The 23617-nt window shown below is 34.8% G+C and overlaps 2 protein-coding genes across 7 annotated transcripts in view; one reads left to right on the top strand and one right to left on the bottom strand.

Moving 5' to 3' along the window:
* LOC144955846 (uncharacterized) overlaps positions 1-23617 on the top strand; it is a 340128-nt gene that overhangs the window by 83119 nt on the left and 233392 nt on the right. The gene's annotated exons all lie outside the window — the stretch shown is intronic.
* LOC144955844 (uncharacterized) overlaps positions 1-23617 on the bottom strand; it is a 136511-nt gene that overhangs the window by 12605 nt on the left and 100289 nt on the right. For 3 of the 6 annotated variants that reach the window (XM_078886048.1, XM_078886045.1, XM_078886044.1), the window contains 13 exons: positions 22077-22307; positions 21363-21405; positions 20224-20259; positions 19615-19662; positions 16646-16753; positions 14077-14122; positions 12284-12425; positions 10956-11021; positions 10013-10086; positions 9450-9514; positions 8063-8363; positions 6343-6421; positions 4702-4776 (listed from right to left, as the gene is read on the bottom strand). In XM_078886048.1, coding sequence (XP_078742174.1) covers positions 4702-4776; positions 6343-6421; positions 8063-8363; positions 9450-9514; positions 10013-10086; positions 10956-11021; positions 12284-12425; positions 14077-14122; positions 16646-16753; positions 19615-19662; positions 20224-20259; positions 21363-21405; positions 22077-22307 — 1314 coding nt within the window. Of the gene's footprint in view, positions 1-2946; positions 3107-4701; positions 4777-6342; positions 6422-8062; positions 8364-9449; positions 9515-10012; positions 10087-10955; positions 11022-12283; positions 12426-14076; positions 14123-16645; positions 16754-19614; positions 19663-20223; positions 20260-21362; positions 21406-22076; positions 22308-23617 lie in introns of those variants that run through there. The other 3 variants (XM_078886049.1, XM_078886046.1, XM_078886050.1) reach the window with 2 other exon arrangements.

The raw sequence follows: 23617 nt of genomic DNA, 5'->3' as shown, positions 1-23617 counted from the left end.
AAGAAAATGGGATAGTCAAAAGTTCTAGAATTACAATTAAAGCACAAAAGAAAAGGTAAGACAATGGGGAATTGGTTCAAATAGGGAACAGGTGTAGATTCCAAGAGCACACCATCAAAGTACTTAGTTTGAGATCACCTAAAAGTCTCATCCAGACAAGCACAGGTCCCAACTAAGAGGAATACACTCAAATGTTTACCAATCATATAATATAATATGTAAACTAAACATAATACAATGCATAACAGAGAGGTGATTTACAAGGAAAAAAATCTCATCTCCCAAAACTATAACTATACATTCGACTATATCCCTCTCAGATAAGGAACTCCGGCAAGGATCAGGACAAAACCAAGTAATCTCATTCCAAGACAATGACAGGAAACAATTGAAAAGCAGGTTCAGGGGAATAGAAGACACAGTAAGTACCTCCCTGCCCACTATGGGAGGTCGGAACCCCACCCAGATGTTATTCATTAAAATCTTTCAAATCTTGCATGGGCAAGAATAATCAGGTCCATAACAAGGTTTTATTGTGTAGGAATAATAAATAAATAAATAAATAAATAGATAAATAAATAAAAAATAGATAAATAATATAATGAAAAAAAAATCTTTAATAATAAAATTTTATGAAAATAAATTGTAGGTATAAAATAAATAGATAAGTAAATAAATAAATAAATAAAAAATAAATAATAAATAAATAAATAAATAAATAAATAAATAAATAAATACATAAATAATAAATAAATAAATAAATACATAAATAATAAATAAATTAATTAATTAATAAAAATGATGAAAAAAATCTTTAATAATAAAATTTTATGAAAATAAATTGTAGGTATAAAATGAAGGCAGTGAAGTGCTGGATTAGATAAAACAGAATGAAAAAAATAAGTGAGTGAGAAAAAAAAAATCTAACCTACAAATTCAAAATAGACTTATTTAATCTTCTCAATACATAATCTTGTTGCGATGGTCACAAAAAATAAATTGCTTGAATCCCTTTTCATGTAAATTAGGCCGATAAAGCTTTTTAAACAAAAAGGTCACGAAAAAAAAAATAATCACCGAAAAACCCCCCCCCCCCCCCCCCTTCCAAAAAACTAAAAAACAAAAAAAAAAAAACAACCACAAAAAAGACCAAAAAAAAAAACAAAAAACAAAAAAACAAAACAAAACAAACAAAAACAAACCAAAATAAAAAAATAATCATTTAAAAACAGGATTCAAACCAGCGATTTTCAGATCAAGCAGCGAGTATCTGATGACTACGCTACCCCAAAGTCACAGTACGGATATCCAAAAAAAGAATAATAAAATAAAGTGAAACTACAAACCAAACAAAGATGGATACAAACGATCAAACAAACAATAAATCACACAACAAAATGAACAATGTGAAAAATATAGAGTGTGAGTGAGCGTGTCTCACAAATATCGAAACAAAACAGAACAAAAAAAATAAAGGACCTTTCGACCATTCACCTTCCTCGGACGACAGACAAAAACACGTCAAAAATTATGGGGGACATTTACATACATACATACATACATACATACATACATACATACATACATACATACATACATACATACATACATACAAACATACAGGGAAATATTATGAAGACAGAAAGTGATTTATTAAAAAAAAAATTGAACTTTTATATCGCACAATATCCACTAAACGTGCTAAAAGCGCTTTACAAGGGGTCCCTGACCAACAGCAATGCTTAACATGTAGGATGAGACATGATCAAGTAGTCAGTCATTGCAAATCAATCTTAAAACAAATTTATCACACAACATGAATAAACTCATAGTGAAGGGAACATAACCACACCCCCTTGACCTTTACCCCCAAATGATTCGGGCCAATCCAAACAGTCAATGTTTTTGTTTGTTTTAAAGGGTCTTACAGCGCTTGCAACAAGTTTAGGTTATATCAGCGCCAGTAAAAAGGAAGAAAATGGGAGAGTAACAAGTTCTAGAATTGCAATTAAAGCACCCAAGAGAAAGTAAGACAAAGGGGAACTAGGAACAAATAGGGATACCACCAATGTACTTAGTTTGAGATCGCCTCATCCGGACACAAGCACAAAATCCAACAAAGAGGAATACACTCAAATGCTTACATTATACATTCAAAATAACAAATATAAAAATGTTTTATGTAACAGAGATGATTTATAAGGAGAAAAAAAAAATCTCCCAAAACAATAACTATGCATTTGACTGTTTCCCTCCCAGCCAGGGAATTCGGACAGGGCCAGGACAAAACCAAGTAATCTCATTCCAAGACAAAGACAGAAAGCTTGTTGGAAAACAGACATAGGGGGATAGAAGACGCAGCATGTACCTCCCTGCCCACTATGGGTGGTCAGGAACTCCACCCAGCAAACAGTCAATATTCAGCATTCTATGACAGTGATTGGTGACTGTTGCAAAACGAAGTGAACAACGCAGGTGTTACACATGTTTATAAGTTTAAGTAAAGTAGTCACTAATCTTCCTGCTGATCAATTGAACCAACCCAAAACAAAACACTGTTGACGATTTACAATTTAAAAAATAATTTCGATCTAGAAAATTGTGCTTAAAAAACAGAAAAAAATAAAAAGAAAAGAAAAATTACACTGAGTACTACACATTGTACAGATAGAACTAAGAAAATATATCTGACCAATATTACGAAATTTGGAAAGCATGACCTACAATATATAACAGGTCTCCCAATAAACCAAAATTCGAATATACATGAGAGCACTGCATTTCTTTCCTTTTTAATTTTTCTTTTAAAGGCAAAAAACCCCAAAAAACAATGAGATCATAAAGAACAAAAACAAAACAAACAAACAAAAAAAGAAAAAAACGAAAAAAAACAGAAAAAGAAGAGAAGCTCCAGCAATCCCAAAAGCGTACGTTCTAACACCGATAAAGCTTGTGTCGTGTGTGTGTAACGTATGTAAGTATACGAAGAGGGAAATTTTAAATAATAATAATAGTAATAATAATAATAAATAAGTCGGAACAAGGTGAAAGGTCAGCATCAAACCTCTAGCCTGTCTATCTTCTACAGCCTCCTGCATTCAGCACACTAGAAAAACATACATAGTTGTAAACAATCAGATTTGTATTTGAATCGACAAACAAGATAAAAAAATCCAGCTTCTCCACCACTCCCCCCTCCCACCCCCCTCCCAAAAAAAGCTAAACAAATAAAAAACAAAAAAACAAAACAAAACAAATTGAGCTTTATATAGCGCAATATCCACTAAATGTGCTCAAAGAGCTTTACAAGAAAAACCCTCTAAACGAACATGGAAGCAAAAAAAGGTCAAACATATTCCTATGAAATTACAGAAAAACTCCAACAACAACAAAAATACCCCCCTCCCCTCCCTTCCCGCAAAATAAAATACTTTTCAAGAGATAAATATCCGTAGATCAGATCAGACGTTCTTCATCGTCAAGATGGCGATAACTTCAATCTTTCCTAAGGAGCTCAAAAATATTTCACAGACTTACAAATTTTAGCAGTTTTTCCCAACTCCATTCGCTGCTGCCACCATGACTGCAACTATAGCTACCAAGATAATTACTACGACCATCAACAATACAGCAAGCAACCACTATCACTACGACTATCAGCACCATAGCCACCAACACCACCATGACCTCTACGACCATCTGCACCCTGTCACTAAGACTACCACTACGACCATCTCCATTATAGCCAACCACATTACCCCAACCATAGCCACCAACACCACCATTACCACTACGACCATCTCCACCATAGCCTACCACATTACCCCAACCATCTCCATCATAGCCACCAACACCGCCATTACCTCTATGACCATCTCCACCATAGCCACCAACATTACCCTGACCATAGCCACCAACATTACCATGACCATAGCCACCAACATTACCCCGACAATCTCCACCATAGCCACCAACACCACCATGACCACAACAACCATCTGGACCATAGCTGCCAACACCACTATGACCACAACAACCGTCTGGACCATAGCCACCAACACCACTATGACCACAACAACCATCTGGACCATATTCTCTACGACCATCCTCACCATAGTAAACTAGTTATGCCACTTTATGATTCAATATGTAACCTATTCATGTTAATATTCCCTGGATTGACTGGTTACATACACACTTCCAAAGATTTTGGAACCTGTAAAGTAGAAGGTGTGATATCACCACTTTTCTCCCCTATTAACTCTTTCAGCACCATTGGCCACACTGTGCGGCCCGAGCAGAATCTGTTCTACTGGCCAATGGCCGCACAGTGCGGGCCGGTCTTGAAAGGCAAAAATAATAATGTAATCCAATGCTACTTTCTACAAAAGTACAATAAATTGAACCAATAGTATCATTTCTTTCATTAGAACATTCAATTGGCCATAGGGGTGGGGGGGGGGGGGGGTATCTTAATTGAGATTTTGCGCCAAATTCGAATGTCGCTTTGTCTTAGCCTGTCATTCTCACGCTGCCTCAATCAGGTGTCAGCCATTTTGTGACGGAAATCCAATTATAGCCTCAGCACTGAAAGAGTTAAAGACTGCCAAAAAAAACCCAAGACAGAAGCGATTGAGCAAAAAAAACCTCCCAAATAATCAGGTAACATTTCACAGGGAAAAAAAATGGGGTCGTTCTTACCTGGCATTCGGCCACGTGCTGCCTGGCTGTCGTCACCAGGGATTTGATAGCCGACAACATCTGACCACTCTTAACCTGGTAACACAAAATGATATTGATCTGTAGGTCATAGGTCATCCAAATTTTGTTTTAAATACTTTATTATAAGTTCATTGCACACAATAATTTGAAACACAGTCCTCACACAAAAAGGAACAAGTATACAAAAACAAAACAAAAGAAAAAACCAAAACAAAACAACAAAAAAAAACCCAAAAAAAACAAACCAACAAACCCCCCAAAACCCAAATAACCTTGTAAAAAAACAAAGCAAAACAAAACAAAACCTCCTCCCGAAAACCTTCAGCTTGAATATCGTGTAATATCCACTTTATATGCTCAAAGCGCTTTCCAAGGGGTCCAAATCCAATAGCAACGCTCAATAAGTAGGATGAGACATCATGCATCTAAGGAGCTATTACAGTTTTTTTTTTTTTGACAAGACACAACAACACTGGCCTGCATTTTACACCTGAGTACAGTGAGAGAATTACGGATACCCTTTACCTGAAATTGTTTCCCTATCAGAGTGTATAAATAACAATGTGAAATTGAATGTAAGCTTCAATTTAATATATCAAAACAGATGAAATGGACATTTCGGGTTTCCCCTTTATTAACAAAACAGGATGAATGAAACACTACAGACGAATGAGATAAAGTGGTAGTGACGTCAAGATGAATAAACAAAAACATTGATGGGCAGGAGCAGAAGCAACAGTAGTACTTTTAGTAGTAGTGTCGTTGTCGTATGTAGTAGTAGAGTAGTAGTCATAGTCGTATGATACTGGTATGTATGGGGGGGGGGGGGTCGTGGGGGGGGGGGGCAAGAGATAAAAATAAAAGTGGTATGATATTTAAATGAGGTCCAGTCTCTTAACAACGCCTCTACATTATCTCATTCGTCTTTAGTGTTTCATTCATCCTGTGTTGTTGATAAAGGGGAAACCCGAAACGTCCATTTAATTTATTTCCTCGAGCTTCGAGCAGCAACATTTCCCAGAGCTGCCAACCCCATCTGATGAGAATGTGTACAATGGGACCTCAAAATGGGGGAGATTTCATAAAAATGGGTACAATCCTGAAATCGACGGAAACTTACCATTGTGAAAGTAAGAGGAAGGTAAACTTACATAAAGTCACACCTAAACGTGTAAAAGTAAAAGCTTGTAACGGACTTCCGGGCTAAAGATGAATATTCGATGTCATGATATCGGACTAAAACAATAGGAGTACAAATTTGAACGATCCAGCAAGCTTAAGATAACAGCGATATGAGCATCCGGGCTATTACAACTAAAGAAAACCGAAGTGACTCCGTACATTGAAAATGGGTACAATCTTGGGGGAAATGCGTACAAGCGTACAATCGCTGAAAATGGGTAGAATTCCGCATTTTGTGCGGTAGGTTGGCAGCTCTGCATTTACATTATCAGAGTATATGGGAAATTATTTCGTGCAAAGCTCTCCATCAAATGGTATCATTCTTCTATCACAGCGGGACTCGAATCCTGGATATTCGAAGGCGAGTGTCAGACCACTAACCACTAGACCACACAGCCGCACACATCTCGTAATGTTAAATCTTCGATTACAGCTTACCTGTGTGAAATCCTCCATGGAGTAGACGTTGTCACTCTCAATCCAGTGGGACGGAAGACGACGGATCTCATTCAGTAATCTACACAGGGAGGGAATTCAACAATTGTATATTACATATAATATTTGTTACAGTGTTAGGGTTTTGAAGGTCTATGTATGGTCAGTAATATTATATGGCTGCGAAAGCTGGACAATTACAGAAGACAGTAGAAAGAAACTGGAGGCAGCAGAAATGTGGTTTCTTAGAATGATGTTAAGAATCTCATGGACAGAGAAGAAAACTAATGAAGAAGTATTAGAGCAAGCTGAAGCTAAAAGGTTATTAATTCGTACAATAAGAAAAAGACAAATGCAATTTTTAGGGCACCTAAATCGACATAAATGTATTGAACATCTTGCTCTCACAGGAAAGATAGAAGGTAAAAAGAGCAAAGGTAGACCAAGAAAAACATATTTGAATAGTTTGAACAGCTGGGTGACAAAGAAAGAGATGAGTAATATTAGTTTTCTGAGGTTATCTGATCAGAGAGATGAATGGCGTACCATGATCACCGATGTCTGGCACAGACTTGGTACTTGAAGAAGAAGATATGTTACAGTGAATGACATAATCAGTCGAATGGTGAAAATGTTTGAACTGAGATGTTTATCAAAAAGAGTTCTTGTCATGAATGATTAAATCAACCCTTTTTGTACATCCTCAACATTAGATGTACAATTAAAAGGACTTGAGGAAAAAGTAAGACATGGGGGAAATGGTTCAAATAGGGAACAGATGTAGATTCCAAGAGCACACTATCAGTGTACTTAGTTTGAGGTCACCTAAAAGCCTCACCCAGACCCCAGCACAAGATCCCACTAAGAGGAATACACTCAAATGTTAACAAATCATATGTTAAAAAATTAAAAGATGACAGTACATAACAGAGAGAAGATTTACAAGGAATAAAAAATCATCTCCCAAACTATAAATCCAACTATTTCTTTCCCAGCCAAGGACTCTGGCCAGGGTCAGGACAAAACTTGTAAGTAATCTCATTCCAAGACAAAGACAGAAGGCAATTGGAAAACAGATACAGGGGGATAGAAGACACAGCAAGCACCCCCCTGCCCACTATGGGAGGTCAGGAACCCACCCAGTCAAATCGGAAGACTTGACAAATCAGCAGTATGAACTAGAATATGAAATAAAATATAATAATAATAATAATAATAATAATAATAATAATAATAATAATAATAATAATAATAATAATAATAATAATAATAATAATAATAATAATAATAATAATAATAATAAATAATAATAATAATAATAATAATAATAATAATAATAATAATAATAATAAAATAATAATAATAATAATAATAATAATAATAATAATAATAATAATAATAATAATAATAATAATAATAATAATAATAATAATAATAATAATAATAATAATAATAATAATAATAATAATAATAATAATAATAAAATAATAATAATAATAATAATAATAATAATAATAATAATAATAATAATAATAATAATAATAATAATAATAATAATAATAATAATAATAATAATAATAATAATAATAATAATAAGAAGAAGAAGAAGAAGAAGAAGAAGAAGAAGAAGAAGAAGAAGAAGAAGAAGAAGAAGAAGAAGAAGAAGAAAAAGAAGAAGAAGAAGAGGAAGAAGGACATGTTTCTAAGACACTACTATACTCACTTGTTATCTCGTTTACACACAACCAACAAGGCATGCAAATGCATCAACTGTCGCCTCCCATCTCGTATGGCCTCCAGGCCTTTGACACGCTTGTACAGGCTTGGGTTGACGTTGTCCATGTGGAACAGCGGCTCCGCCCACATTTTCTCCAGCAGGTGGAAAGAGAAGTTGGAGATGGGGTAGCGCGTGAAGTCCCACCGTTCTATCACCCTGCCCGGAATGATGGACAGCTCGGCGCCGTGGCAGCACTGGCAGAAATATTTGCCCAGGTATTCACAGTACCGGTACCGCTTGGCATACGCTGAAATGGAAATTGGGAAGTGAGAGGAGTTCAAAAACTAAAAAAAATATTTAAAAATTGAGTTTTTATATAGCGCGATATCCACTATACGTGCTCAAAGGCTTTACAAGGGGTCCCTGGCCAACAGTAACGCTTAACATGTAGAATGAAACATGATGCTGTTAGGCAATATTATAATTTTTTTTTTCGACATAGAGAACGTTGTTAACGGTCAGGTACTCATTTTACACCTGAGTACGGTGAGAGAATGTGAGTAAAGAGCCTTTTCCAAGGACTCAACTATGCGCCGAGCGAGGCTGAACCCAGGACCTTCCAATCTGAAAGCGAGTGTAAGAAATGTTGATAGGGATGGTAGGTAGGGAGTGCAGAATGAGTCAATGTCATAATACTATAAAAAATGAAATGAAAAAAAAATGACTTTAACAGCTTAAAAAAAAAGTCAACAAAATACCAAACAGGAAACGTTTCAGGCTCAAAACCCTTAATCAGCCAACAACAAAAACAATAACAAACATAAATCCAGATAGACGGCAGAGAAATATTTCTCAACAAAAAACGAAACAATAAAAAAAAAAGTGAGATAACGGTGACGAGCTCATCAGAAATGGGAAGTCATCATCATCATCATTGCCTTTTTCACCCCGGCCACAGACAAACAGTTTCCATCCATCCTTCTCTATCCCGAGCTAACTTTAAAAACAAAAACTCGTTCCATGTCTTATCACTTCTTTGTATATCAGCTTCTTTAATTCTTCTCCATATTCCTCGTGGCCTTCCCCTTGATCTTCTGCCCTGAGGGTTCCAGACCAATACTTTCTTTGTTACAGTGGAGTCATTCTTTCTAAGGGTGTGTCCAATCCACCTCCATCGTCTTTTTTCTATTTCCTCTCCCACTGGTTTCTGCTATGTTCTTTTCTATACTTCTTCATAAAATTTTTTTTTTTAAATGTTCATTTAAAAATGAAGAAGAAATGGGAATTAGATTATGACAACAGGTAAGAGTGAAGTGGAACCCGACATGTAAAGTAAAGGCTAGTTAAGACTTGGAAGTAACAAGACAAGAGAAGGTTTGAACCCAAAACCTACCAGGATCCACTCTAGTTCCACATCCAGCACATCGGTGATTTTGTCTCGCCAGGACTACAGCCCTCCTAAAAATTAAAGAAAAAAAAAAAGAAGCTAAATACCGTATATATATATATAAATATTTTTTATTTCATACATCAAATACATGATTTGATATGGAAAACTGTATTGTCAAACCTGTTTCTGGCACAAGCTAAAACATAGAAATGTATTTCATTCATTTTAAATGTAATGTTTACAACAAGAGATGAAGTGAGTAGGAAAGTGCCAGAAGACAATAGAGAATAAAAACTTTGCGGCGGTGATGGGGGTTTGAACCCGCGACCTTACTGGTACGACAACTCCGTGGGTAGCCCACACGGTAGAGTCACGCTCTCCCCGGACAGGCGGAGTTGTCGTACCAGTAAGGTCGCAGGTTCAAACCCCCATCGCCGCCGCGAAATTTTTATTCTCTATTGTCTTCTGGCACTTTCCTACTCACTTCATCTCTTGTTGTTATCAACATAAGTGCCTGCTCCACTCACTTTTCTGAATTAGATGTAATGTTTCTGATTTTTACTTACTTTTCAGAGGGATGAATACTGAAGATGATCTGAGCCCTAGGGGGTGCCCATTCCAAATTTCCTCTGAGACGAGTCTGGAGTGATAATTAAAAGGAAATGAGGCAAATTAAACAGAATCAATTATTTGGTGTTATTCAAAACTTTTAACAATCTCAGACGAGTCTGGACTGAATTAAAGGAAAGGAGGCAAATTAAATAAATATAAATCTTTTATGTTTTTTAATACTTGACATTTTTTTTATTCCCCATGAAAAAAAAAGCAAACTAAAAAAAAAACAAACACACACACAAAAAAATCAAAAAAAAATCCCCAAAAAACTTTTAATTTAAATGACGCAATATTCAATTTCATCTTGTTATTTATTTCTACAAGCTTCAAGCAGCGACATTTACATTACCCAGACCTACAATAGCACGTCATGAGATGATTGGTAACATATACCATCCAGGCTGTCTCCAGCCCCAGCCCTTGTCGAATCCAATCATTATAATTTTTGATCTCCTATTCCACTCCTTTGTCCATTCTCCCGCCTCCCATAATAGCACGTGCCTCCTACATGTTTTCCTCCTTCACACAAACACGACAGTCATCATTCTATACATCAGCATTTTTTTCATTGATTTATCAATTCATCTTTTTTTATTTTTTTTTAGAAAAAGTCAATTTTGTTTAAAAGGGAGAAGAAAAGTTATATAAACAAATAAACAAATAAATAAAATATAAATAAAGAAATAAATATAAATAAATAAACAAATAAATAAATAAATAAATAAATAAATAAATAAATAAATAAATAAATAAATAAATAAATAAATAAATAAATAAAAAGAAAATAGATAAACAGATATTTTTTAAAAAAAAAAAGAAAAAAATGACAGTAAATTGTGGAATGTCTCTCATTACTAAGGTTGTTTTTTTTCGGTTTTTTAAAAGTCTCCTCACCTGAGTGGTTGTGTTGTTGTCGGCATCGTCTGGAGACACTGGAATGGAGGCTGGCAAGGGGAGTAACTGCAAAAATAAAACATCAAAGGAATATAGAGACAATTTTACTCTATAAAGGCCCAAGGTAACAGTGTTTTTTTTTTGTTTTTAAGGGTTTTACGGCACTTGCGACACATTTAGGTCATTTCAGCAGCAGTGGCGAACCATTACCACATCATCTATTCACTTCATATCTTGTTGTTACCACATCATCTGTAGTGTTTCATTCTTCCTGTTTGTTGATAAAGGGGAAACCCAAAATGTCTATTTGATCTGTTTTCGTAATTAAATTGAAGCTTACAGTCAATTTCACATTGTTATTTATTTCTTCGAGCTTCGAGCAGCAAAATTTACAAACTATATGTATTGTCCCCAATAAAACATATATAAACTAGAATCGAATTACATATTTTTCATTTAAAAAATAATCCATTTTTAAAGTCTTCGTCATCAGACATTCCTATAGAAGGAATGAAATTGACAGCTCTTTGTTATTGTTTGAGACAGCAATTTTTGTGATTACTTCTCAATAAATTATATCAATCAGAAATATAAATATAAACATTTAAGGTTACGCATAGTTTTGTGTGTTGGAAGAATATCTCTGACTGGGCGGATGTTGTGAGTAACCTAGGCATCAGCCGTAGTGCAGCGCCGCAAAGTGAGCAAGGGAGAGGCGACTTGCTCTAGGCCACACAACGAGACGAATAGTCGAACTCGGTAGCATTAGGATACGAAGCAAAGACCCCACCACTGAGCCACACTGCCTCCAGATACAAATGCCACTGTGCATTTCATTCGTTTTAAATGTAATGATTCTGATTGTTATTTTATCAAGGAGTAATTGTAAATTTTCTTTTGATTCTGAAACTAAACGGTTACTAATTCGTACAATAAGAAAAAGACAAATGCAATTTTTAGGGCAAATAATCGACATAAATGTATTGAATATCTTCCGAATACAAAAGCGCACAGCATCAATATAATACTGTTTTAAGAACGTGAATCCTATAGGGAATGAGATTAGCAAAAGAGTAGCGTCCCTTGATTGGACGTCACCCATAGTCTGTGACGTCACCGGTGGAAAAGTTATTAGAGAGAGAACGTTGTGTTGGTTGTGCGCATGCATATCTTGTCCTGGCTTCCGGTGAAAGCGGCCTGAGACACTTTAAAACCAAATTGACGTTCTCTCTGTAAGGTGACGTCCAATAAAGGGACGCTACTCTTCCGCTAATCTCATTCCCTATTCCACAAATTCTCCCCAATCTATTTTTTTTTTTTTCCCTTACCCTCTGAGGGGCATCCCTCTCCGATACAAGCCACTTCAGCTCCGATGCCTTGGGCAGATTCTTCTCGGAGAACTTCTTCAAGAGAGAGATAGCAACAGACTCGGCTGACCCAGCTGTTAGAGCTGCTTCTTCTTGTTGTGATCTGGTGAGGAGCATGCAAAGATTCAGAAATTTTAAATAATGTATTTATTTATTATACCTGTCTCCTGTTATGAGGTCTGGATAGCTCAGTTGGTAGAGCACTTGCTTCACATTCACACGTAAATGGAACAGGGACATTCCTAAGTGAAGTCAAGATATCATTCTGACCCCCCGCCTGTCCACCCAGCAGTGACTGGATAGCCGGGTCTATATAACCTGGCTGAAAGTACTTTGCGATAGACTAATGTCCTATCCAAATGGTTAAAAGCAATTGCTATAGCCCTTTTAGGGATGAAGACACAGGGTTAAAAACCAGTTCAATGAGCACTACGGAACTGAAGGATTCAACTCTTACAGGTAGCATTTTTAATATGTAATAGGTTGGAATGGTGGAGATAGATAAATGTTACAGCAGGAATTAGCGAGGCACACCATGTCTTCATTTTTTAACATGGAGTCGTGTGATCAATGATCAGGGGTCCAAAGTTAGTCTTCTCTAGCTGAGCTCTCTTGGGTGATAACTTATGGAACAGCGTTGTCTCTATCGAAACAAAAAAAAAATTGTAAGATTGCCTAAGAGGCATTTTGTCTTGTCCTACGTGTTAAATGTTCCCGTTGGCTTGGGACCCTTTGTAAAGCATTTTGCTTTGAGCACATTAAGCGGATATTGTTCTAATTAGATTAACGCTTCATATTTATCATCCTACATTTTAAGTTGCTGTTTGTTTCACACCACTTGTAAAGCGTTTAGAAACATTTAGTGCACATGTGCTATGTAAATACTCATATCTTTTTTTTTCAGACAAAGAAATAAAGATGTGTGTTATTTGTGTTTTTGAGGGTTTTACGGCACTTGCAACACATTAAGGTCATATCAGCGCGAGTAAAAAGGAAGAAAATGGGATCCTAAAAAAGTTCAAGAATTACAATAAAGCATCCAACAAAAGGGGAATTGGTTCAAATAAGAAACAGGTGTAGATTCCAAGAGCACACTATCAAAGTACTTAGTTTGAGATCACCTAAAAGTCTCATCCAGACACAAGCACAGGTCCCCACTAAAAGGAATACATTCAAATACTTACAAATTATTAAATATATATATAACACTATATTATATAACACACAAAAAAAAATTAATACAATCCATAACAGAGAGATGATTTACAAGGGAAAAAAAATATCATCTCCCAAACTATACATTTGACTGTTTCCCTCCCAGTCAGGGTATCCAGCCAGGGCCAGGATAAAACCAAGAAATCTCATTCCAAGACAAAGACAGAAAGCATGTTGGAAAACAGATTTAGGGGGATAGAAGACGCAGTAAATGCCTCCCTGCCCACTATGGGAGCATAGCCATTGTTGACTTATAGCCTGACACTGACCAAAAAATGACGTCAAAATGCCAGTCTCTGGCTACAAAAGAAAACAAATCGTGAGTTGTATTCAATAGTTCAACCAATGGGACCACTTGTTTCCATGAGCTCTACTAACGACAACTCAATAGGCGGTGCAAAAACCAAATAATGACGTCAAAATGCCAGTCTTTTTGGGTTTCAGTGTCAGGCTATAACATAACGATGGCTACGATGGGAGACCAGGAACTCCACTCAGAATAAAGATTTGAATCTTATCAAACGACATCTAAAACTTACATTGATTTCTGTTGTGCCTGCTGGTTGGATCGCTGCAGCTCAGTTTCTGAATAAAGAGTAAAAGATAGAATCATAAATAAATGATAAGAAATAAAAATATGTCAAAACCATCTCTTAAGTACCAATGAAACAAAATAAATAACAATAATACAGACATTGAGAATAGCAAGTCTTTATATCGAAATACGTACATACAAATTCAAGCACATACTGTTATTCCTTATCCGTGACAATAATAAAATCCTGGTCTTAACAGTGTGTCTTGGGTAAGACACTTTTGCTCATATTAGCTCACCGATTAGGTCATGATCTATGCGCTTCAAAGTTAAAAGAATGACAGTCTAAAATATCACTAACATGCACACACACATACACACACACTGACACACAAACAGACCCACTTTCAGTTATTACTCAAAAGAAGTGAAAAAAATTGTTTAAAAGCCCCCCAAAAAACAGCTATATCAAATAAATTTGAAACATTGACAGAGACTTAAAAATATGTTTTTGTAAAAAAAAGTAATGTTTAAGCTTTGAGCTTTATTTATTTAAAAAAACAAAAAACAAAAAAAAAAAACAAAAAAAAAACAAACAATGCATATTTACTTATATCTATTTCAAAGGAAACAAGCTTATTTTTATTTCTTTGGCAAACTGCCCAAATATGTACAAACTTTAATCATTTGAAATCTAGCAAGGGCCATCTTAAGTTGATTTCTGTATCGAGATAAAACTTATCATTAAACTATTGATGATGATGATAATAATAATAATAATAATAATAATAATAATAATAATAATAATAATAATAATAATAATAATAATAATAATAATAATATTAATATTGTTAATAACAGAAATTGGCACGTATTCAAAAAGTGGTGTGGGGTGTGTAGGTGGTAGTGAAAATGTTGTGTGTGCGTAGATGTGTGTGTGTGTGTGTGTGTGTGTGTGTGTGTGTGTGTAGGGGGTGGGCAGAGGGAAGGGAAGAGATGGGAAGTGGGTGATATATAAGAATGAGACGAAAATTTAAAAAAAAACAACCCAAAAAAAAAAAAAAAAAAAAAAAAAGTCTTTATTATTATTATTTAATGGACACCATGGATTTCCTGCTTAAATAATCTTAACTATAAACAACAAAAAATAATTCAATCTGGCAATTGAGTAAAAAAAATTAAAAATATTAGGAGTAAATTAAAATTTTGTAGCCTTATAGGCAAAGCCACAGTCTTCAAACAGCAGTTTGGTTTGCTTTTTTTTCCTAATGTTGGCAAGAAAACTTTTTAAAAGCCGGCCAGAAAACTATTTACTTAATGTTGGCAAGGAAACTTTTTAATAATGGCCAGAAAACTTTTTAATATTGGCCAGAAAACTTTTTAATGTTGGCCAGAAAACTTTTTAATATTGGTCAGAAAACTTTTTAATGTTGTCCAGAAAACGTGTTAATGTTGGCAAGAAAACTTTTTAACGTTGGCCAGAAAACTTTTTAATGTTGGCCAGAAAACTTTTTAATGTTGGCCAGAAAACTTTTTAATGTTGGCCAGAAAACTTTTTAATGTTGGCAAGAAAACTTTTTAATGTTGGCAAGAAAACTTTTTAAAATCCGGCCAGAAAACTATATACTTAATGTTGGCAAGAAAACTTTTCAATGTTTAAGCTCAAAACATTTATGGCAGTAGAAATGTGTTAATCAGTTAAGTCCTTTTACAACACTGGTCTCATGCAAAAGCTATGTAAATACAATATCATACAATATACAAACATCAAATGTATCCACGGAAAAAAATACAAAAACAAAACAAAACAAAAAATCCCCAAAACAACGAAACCCCCCCCCCCCCAAAAAAAAAAAAAAAAACCAAAACCAAAAAAAAAAAACAAAAAAAAACAAAACAAGAAAACAAATAATATAATTGTTTTTAATCTTTTTTTTACAAGACAAAACATGTCCTTTAAAAAAAAAACTGACAATATTTTCTTTTCTTTCTTTTTTATTTAAAAAATAAAATTATTTTTCCACCCTAAAATTTCATAAATATTCATATAGTCATATATTACTATTATTTTTTTTTAATTTTTCATAAAGGGATTCTGGTTTCCTGTGTATTCTAAATTAAATTTCATCTTGTGCCAAAAATTTAAAGTGAGTAAATTTCAAGAGGAATTTGTCGAGTGATAAGATACTTCACCTTTTTATAAATGCATGGCCTAATTAAACCACTATGAAGCCTAAATACTAGTAAAGGCATCATTATTAAACTCATTTATTTTCATTTATATATTTGTATATATATATAATTAACTAAAACGTTGTATACTGTGCGGCTATTGAATATATTATATCTTTAGTGTATTAAAAAATGGGACAAATTGATGCTGATGACATAAATTTACAACGCCTCATTCCCTCACTTCCCTGGTTCAATAAGTCTCTATTTTTTAACAGCAGATTTGTACCAAAGAATACGATTCTCATTAGGCTAATGAGCGCAAAGCGCAACTGAATAATACAACGTTTTAAAATGCTTGTGTAGTCTATGTTGTCTGACTTTGAGTTTGTGAGGAATACCTGAATAAAGCGACGCCATAGACAAGTTAAGTCCCTTTGACGCCATAGCCTGCAGGTTGGTAGGAGTGACTTCCCCTTCATTGCAAGACAAGTCGTCTGCTGCAGACACTGGTGGCAGACAGTACGGAGTTTCAGAAAGGCATTTTTGGTTTCGAAAAAGGCGGGAAGGGAAGTGGAAGTGGGGAAAGGAGGGGGTAGGGGGTGGTGGAGGAGAATTGATTGAGGGATAGAGAAAGAGTTGAGGGATAAAGGAGGATAGAAGGGGGTGGGGGGGGGGGGGGGAGGTAGATGAGCATAAAATGTCACAATGCTGCGTTGTTTATCATGAAGGTTAGTTGATACAATTACAATGCACTGTTAAACAAGTTAGTATTACATAACATGTACTTTTGACTGCTTGATGTTTCAAATGGGTTGCAACAACAATTTCACGACCATGCCTACCGAACATTTACAGAAAAATGATCGTTTATAAATTGTAGTGTAGTGACAATGACTACCTGACTCTATAAATATCCAATTGAAAAGAGCTTTAAGGTTAATGGAAGCCATTTTTTTTAATTAAAAAAAAAAAACCCCAAAAAACTTCAGTTTTTATATTGCGCAATATCCACTAAACGTGCTCAAAGCTCTTTACATGGGGTCCCTGGCCAAAAGCAACACGTAACATGTAGAACGAGACATTACGCCTGTTAGGCGATATTAACATTTTTTTGGACAGAGACAACGCTGTTGACAGCCAGGTACTCATTTTACACCTGAGTACGGTGAGAGAATGTGAATAAAGAGCCTTTTCCAAGGACTCAACTATGCGCCGAGTGAGGCTCGAACCCAGGACCTTCCGATCCGAAAGTGAGTGTCATACCACCAGACCACATAGCCTCAAACAGACATTTAAAACTTATATTAAGTATCACCGAATGGTACCCATTAAGTGTTCACATTTGACTGAACCACCCTGTATTTAAGAAATACAGTCGCGTCTCTCTAACCCACAACTCCACCATCCAGATCAGATTTCTCTACCTGTTGAATTAAGACTCCAATATACAATTGCTGTTCTTTGCTTTAAATATATCAACAAAACTGCTCCTTCATATTTATGCAAAGTAATTTCATTGTACTCTCCTTTCAGAACTTTAAAATCTAGTGATCACCTCCGATTAACTGTTCCCAACATTATTATTATTATTATTATTATTATTTATTATATATTATTTTATTATTATTTATTATTATTATCATTTATCATTATTATTATTTAAATTATTATTTATTATTATATTATTATCATTTATTATTATTAATTATTAATTTAATTATTATTATTATTATTATTATTTTATTATATTATTATATTTTTTACATTACATTATTATTATTATTATTATTATTATTATTATTATTATTATTATTATTATTATTATTATATATAATTATTATTATTTATTAATTATTATTATTATTAATTATTATTATATATTATTATTATTATTATTATTATTATATTATATTATTATTATTATTATTATTACGATTATTATTATTATTATTATTATTATTATTACTATTATTATTATTATCATTATTATTTGTACACTTCAGGGACTGATTCCACAATCAGGACAAATGCTGGGAACGGAGGTGTTTGGATTGGAGAGACGCTACTGTACACATGATAAAAGCACTTGTAGCACTTAAACTTTTTGATTTCTTAAAATAATGCATTGATATTTACAACACGCAAGGCATGAAAAACAAAGCAATTTTATAAATAAAAGCTACCATGAAACGGTTTGAACGTGAAAGGATAACAACCATTGTCTACTATATAAGAAGTCACTGATAACAACCATTTAAATGAATGAATACATGTGAAAACATCACTGAACACAACAGGCACATACTTTAGGTCACTATAACCTGGACTTTGTTGTTATCTAAATCACAAACAACAATAATACGTATTTTTTATGTGTACCTGCCAGTTATGTATTTTCTTTTTTTTCTGACACCTTTTTGTTCCAATACACTTTTCTCAATTACACAAATGTCAAGTGGACTTTCTTTACCAAAACATTTCAATAGGATTCAATAGTCTGATGTCACGTCCAACCACAAACGAGCAGCTTGGTTCTAAACAAAGAAAATCAGTACTTTTTATTCTTTATGCTGGCTAGAACTTTTTCACGTGTCATGTGATCAGACTGTATAAAAGTCAAAACATGATCAGGTTTATAATGTTTTCCTCCTCTTGATACACTTTTATGCAAGTCGGAGAAATATTTCATAAGGGCGTCCACCATTGTTCCGATAGTTTTGAACCAGTTACTAAGTTACAAGGCGTCATTATGAAGGAAGTGACGTCACGACTGTTGAAGCCTATTTCAATCGCCACCATCTCTATTACTAAATAAAACACGTGCTTTCCTTTCTCACACTTCGGGTAAGCATAGCAAAGCATTTAATCATGAGTTAGTTACAAATACGTACAATATACAACATCGATCGAGAAGCATGAGAGGAAAAGGAACACTCATTATCACCACAAATCGTAAAGAAAACAGTGCTGATGGTGACAAAAAGGGAAAAAGGAGGAAAATTCTGAATGGTTTTCTTTATGCCACATGTTTACTTCACTAACCCCCACTTTTAGATACATTGAGATGACAAACTACTCTAGCTATCTTCTGGATAGTGGGGAAACTGCACCAGTTTGTTCCACCACATATCAAATCTCTCAAAGCCAGAAAATTTGATTGAGGAAAATGCCTTTTTTCAAAGGAGGAAAGTCCTCCTCTTGACACAAAAATCGCGGGATTTCCGCGGATCCGAGGAAAACCATCAGCACTGAGAAAAGTAATGGAAGGGGGAAGAGAGAAATAAATGGGCAGCGAGGGTGGGTGAATGGGCAGAAGGTTTTTAGTTGATGAAAATAAAGAAAGAAAGAAAGAAAAAAAACAACTCACGCGTTATGTCAATTTCTCGGTTGTCTTCGTCCTCGTCACTTCCCATGCCTGAAATGACAAAACGGTAACGAATAACAAATAACGAGGAGAGAGGGCTCTGGTTAAACTAAGCTTTGGAGTGATTTTTTTTAGGTTGGGTCATGGATAGCAACACCAAAATAAAAAAAGGTAAAGGAAAATTGCCAGTACGTCCCAGAGTCCCAGTGGGGATCCCCATAGAAAATATCGAAAACATCGCTTTGAGTTTGAGAGGTTAAAAAAATTATAAGCCCTAAGTTTAAGTTCCAAGTGACTTGCGGGCAATGACCTTGACCTGTCTTTTTAAATCAAATTTCATTTACACACACACACACACACACACAAACATATTTAAAGACAAAGGTTTGAAATTAGAGGAAGGGACTGAGAAAAAAAATGAATAAATAAAGCTTTGACAGAGACTGGTTGAAGATGTTTTCACAGCAACTAACTAAAAATACATGGAATAACTCGCCACAGATCAAGATGTATACATCATGCAGTGCTCTTAAAAAGTCAAAGAGTCGGTCAATTTTTGGCAGCAGTTAGTTCATATTTCAGTTATATTCCGTCATCCATAGCCTTACTTACCATGGGGAGTAGGAGGTGACATGCCTTGGATAGTTCCTGGGAAAACATAACAGCACAAAATGAGTGATAAAAACCCAAAACGCATAATAAGATATGGAGTAGTAAAACTCTAATCTGGATGTGTGTGTGTGTGTGTGGGGGGGGGGGGGGGGGGGGAGGGGGAGGATGCTGAGCGGCGATATTTTTAAATTTCTAGCAGTTGTAATATGATAATAACAACAAAAATCAAACAGCGAAAATATCTAGGATTGAATGAGTTAACTCTTTAGCTCACTTTAAGCAATGCGGCTAACCCCCCGTTCCCCCCCCCCCCCCTCCCCCTCTTTTCTTTTTTAAAGAGACTGTAGAGACAAGTTCCCTATTGGGTGTAACAATAAAAATATGTTTTATTAAAAGAGAGTCCGATCTCTAAAAAATACACTTGCCCTTTTATATAGCGCAATATCCACTAAACGTGCTCAAAGTGTTCTACAAAGGGTCCCTGACCAACAGCAACAGGTAACATATATATAGAACGAGACATGATGCCTGTTAGGCGATCTTACAAATTTTTTCAACAGAGACAACGCTGTTAACGACCAGGTACTCAGTTTACAATTTGAGTACGGTCGGTGAGAGAATGTGAGTAAAGAGCTTTTTTCCAAGGACTCACAACTATGCGGAGAGTCAAGCTCGAACCCAGGTCCTTCTGAACCAAAAGCAAGTAGTGTCATTCCACAAGATCAAATAACCGGTCTTCACACCAATTTAGACTAGATGTTCCCAGAAACACGCACATATGCTTACATCTGGCTGTGGTCGTTTTGGTAACCGAATCCGGCAGGGAAAAAAAAAAAAGAAAATAAAAGGTAAAAACACCATAGATTGAACGAGGTTGACGTCACTCAGGTCTTTGTTGTTGTTGTTTTTTTTCGTTTTTTTTGCCATCTGCGTTTATGAGTAATTCAATTCTCACTAAACCGTATTAACCAGGCTATAAACGTTAAATGTTGCAAATAGTTTGTGTGTTGGTCCGTTACACTTCAGATGGCAATGTTGTGAGATTCTTAGCCAAGCGCATACTATCTATAGACAAAGCGACAAGAGAGATGAGACCCTACCATTAGCTTCATCAACTGTCCACCAACTCCCAGACTTACCATCTTCCAGGTCGTCGCTGACTGAGGGAAATTTTTGGCCTCTCTGTAGAGATAGAAGGGAAATATCATAACATTATTATTATTATTATTATTATTATTATTATTATTATTATTATTATTATTATTATTATTATTATTATTATGATTATTCTTATAGTTCTTCTTCTTATTATTATTATGATTATTATTATTATTATTATTATTATTATTATTATTATTATTATTTATTATTATTATTAATTATTATTATTATTATTATTATTATTATTATTATTATTATTATTATTATTATTATTATTATTATTATTATTATTAGTATTATTACTACCATTTTTTAAATTATTATTACTATTATTACTATTATCATCATTATCATTATTATTCAAAGGAAGACCTTACGAAATTAGCATCCACAAAAAAAAGACCGTGAACAGTGGAAGGAAATGACACAGATGATTAAAAAGGCAGCCGAGGCGTCCCGATCGGATGATTAGAAAGCGAAAGGCCTTAAGTCAAGTCAATTATTATTACCATTATTATTATTATTATTATTATTATTATTATTGTTATTATTATTATTATTATTATTATTATTATTATTACCATTTTAAAAATTATTATTATTATTATTACTATTTTTATCATTATTATTATTACTATTATCATCATTAATACACCCCCCCCCCCCCCCACACACACACAACCTCCACCGACCTCCAGCATTTTTTCTCGTTTCCGTAACCGGATTCTCTGCCGGAGTTCCTGGATTTCCTCATCGGACGACGACGACGAGTGGGACGACGATGACGTAGACGATGACGTAGTCCGTGACGATGACGAGGTGGCTCTGCGCATGTCTGCCTCCGTCTTCTTGACCGTCTGGTTCCATTGCATCGACTCGAAGGCTGCGATGAGGGCCTCTGAGATGTGGAAATGAGCATTCTCCTGAGAAGAAAAAGAGAAATAAATAATGAAAGTTAATGGGAATATTATATATTATATATATATATAAGCAAGGACAAGCACCTCAAACGAATACATTATTTTTCTTCGGACATTATGCCGACTGACGACGTGAACGAAAGCCACAGAAACGAACGTAATGTGAGTGACAAGTTATATTATATATATATATATATATATATATATATAATATATAATATATATAGAATGAAGTTAACGTCATTCGGGTCTTTGTTATTGTTTTTTGACATCCGCGTTTATGAGTAATTCTCACTAAACCGTATTAAACAGACTATAAACGTTCAAGGTTATACACATAGTTTTGTGTGTTGGTTCGTAATATTTCCGGATGGCAATGTTGTGAGCATCTTAGCCAAGCGCGTACTACCTATAAACTTGAACAGGTTCTCATTTTTTAGACTCTTTTGACACAAGCAACATTTTTACCTGCCAGTTAGATACTCGTTTTATACCTGAGTGTGGTGAAGAAGACAATAAAAATGTGAGTAAAGAACATTTTCCCCGAACTCAACTTGACACTAACAGCGACTTGAACCACGCACGGACCTACAGCTCATTAGTCGAGGGCCACCCCGCAAGACCACAAGATACCACATTCAACTCTGCTTTCCTCTCTCAATCAGCGATGCACTACGGCTGACGCCTGGGTTATTCCAGTCTTCCAATGGAATATACCCTAAAGACAAATTTCCCCTTGGGGATGAATAATGGAAATTTTATTTATTATTTTATCTATTTTATGATAAAAGTTTGTTTTTTCTTTTGGTTTTTTTTTTCAGACCGGTGGGCTACTCCTTTGAGAATAGAAAAAAAAAATGCTACCACATTAACCAATACTAATTAAGACTAAAAATCGATAATACATTTCTTGTTGGATTGTTTGTTTTTGTTTTTGAGGGTTTTACGGCGCTTGCAGCACATAAAGGTCATACCAGCGCCAGTAAAAAGGAAGAAAATGGGATAGTAAAAAGTTCTAGAATTACAATTAAAGCACAAAAGAAAAGGTAAGACAAAGGGGAATTGGTTCAAATAGGGAACAGATGCAGATTCCAAGAGCACACCGTCAAAGTACTTAGTTTGAGATCACCTAAAAGTCTCATCCAGACACAAGCACAGGTCCCAACTAAGAGGAAAACACTCAAATGTGTAAAGTTAAACATAACACTAATACAATGCATAACAGACAGATGGTTTACAAGGAAAAAAATATCATCTCCCAAAACTATACCCATACATTCGACTGTTTCCCTCTCAGCCAAGGACTCCGACCA

Source organism: Berghia stephanieae, chromosome 10, assembly GCF_034508935.2.
Source record: "Berghia stephanieae isolate SIO BIC M18660-M18661 chromosome 10, UCSD_Bste_1.3, whole genome shotgun sequence".
NCBI lineage: Eukaryota > Metazoa > Mollusca > Gastropoda > Nudibranchia > Aeolidiidae > Berghia > Berghia stephanieae.
This window is presented reverse-complemented; position numbering and strand designations above follow the sequence as displayed.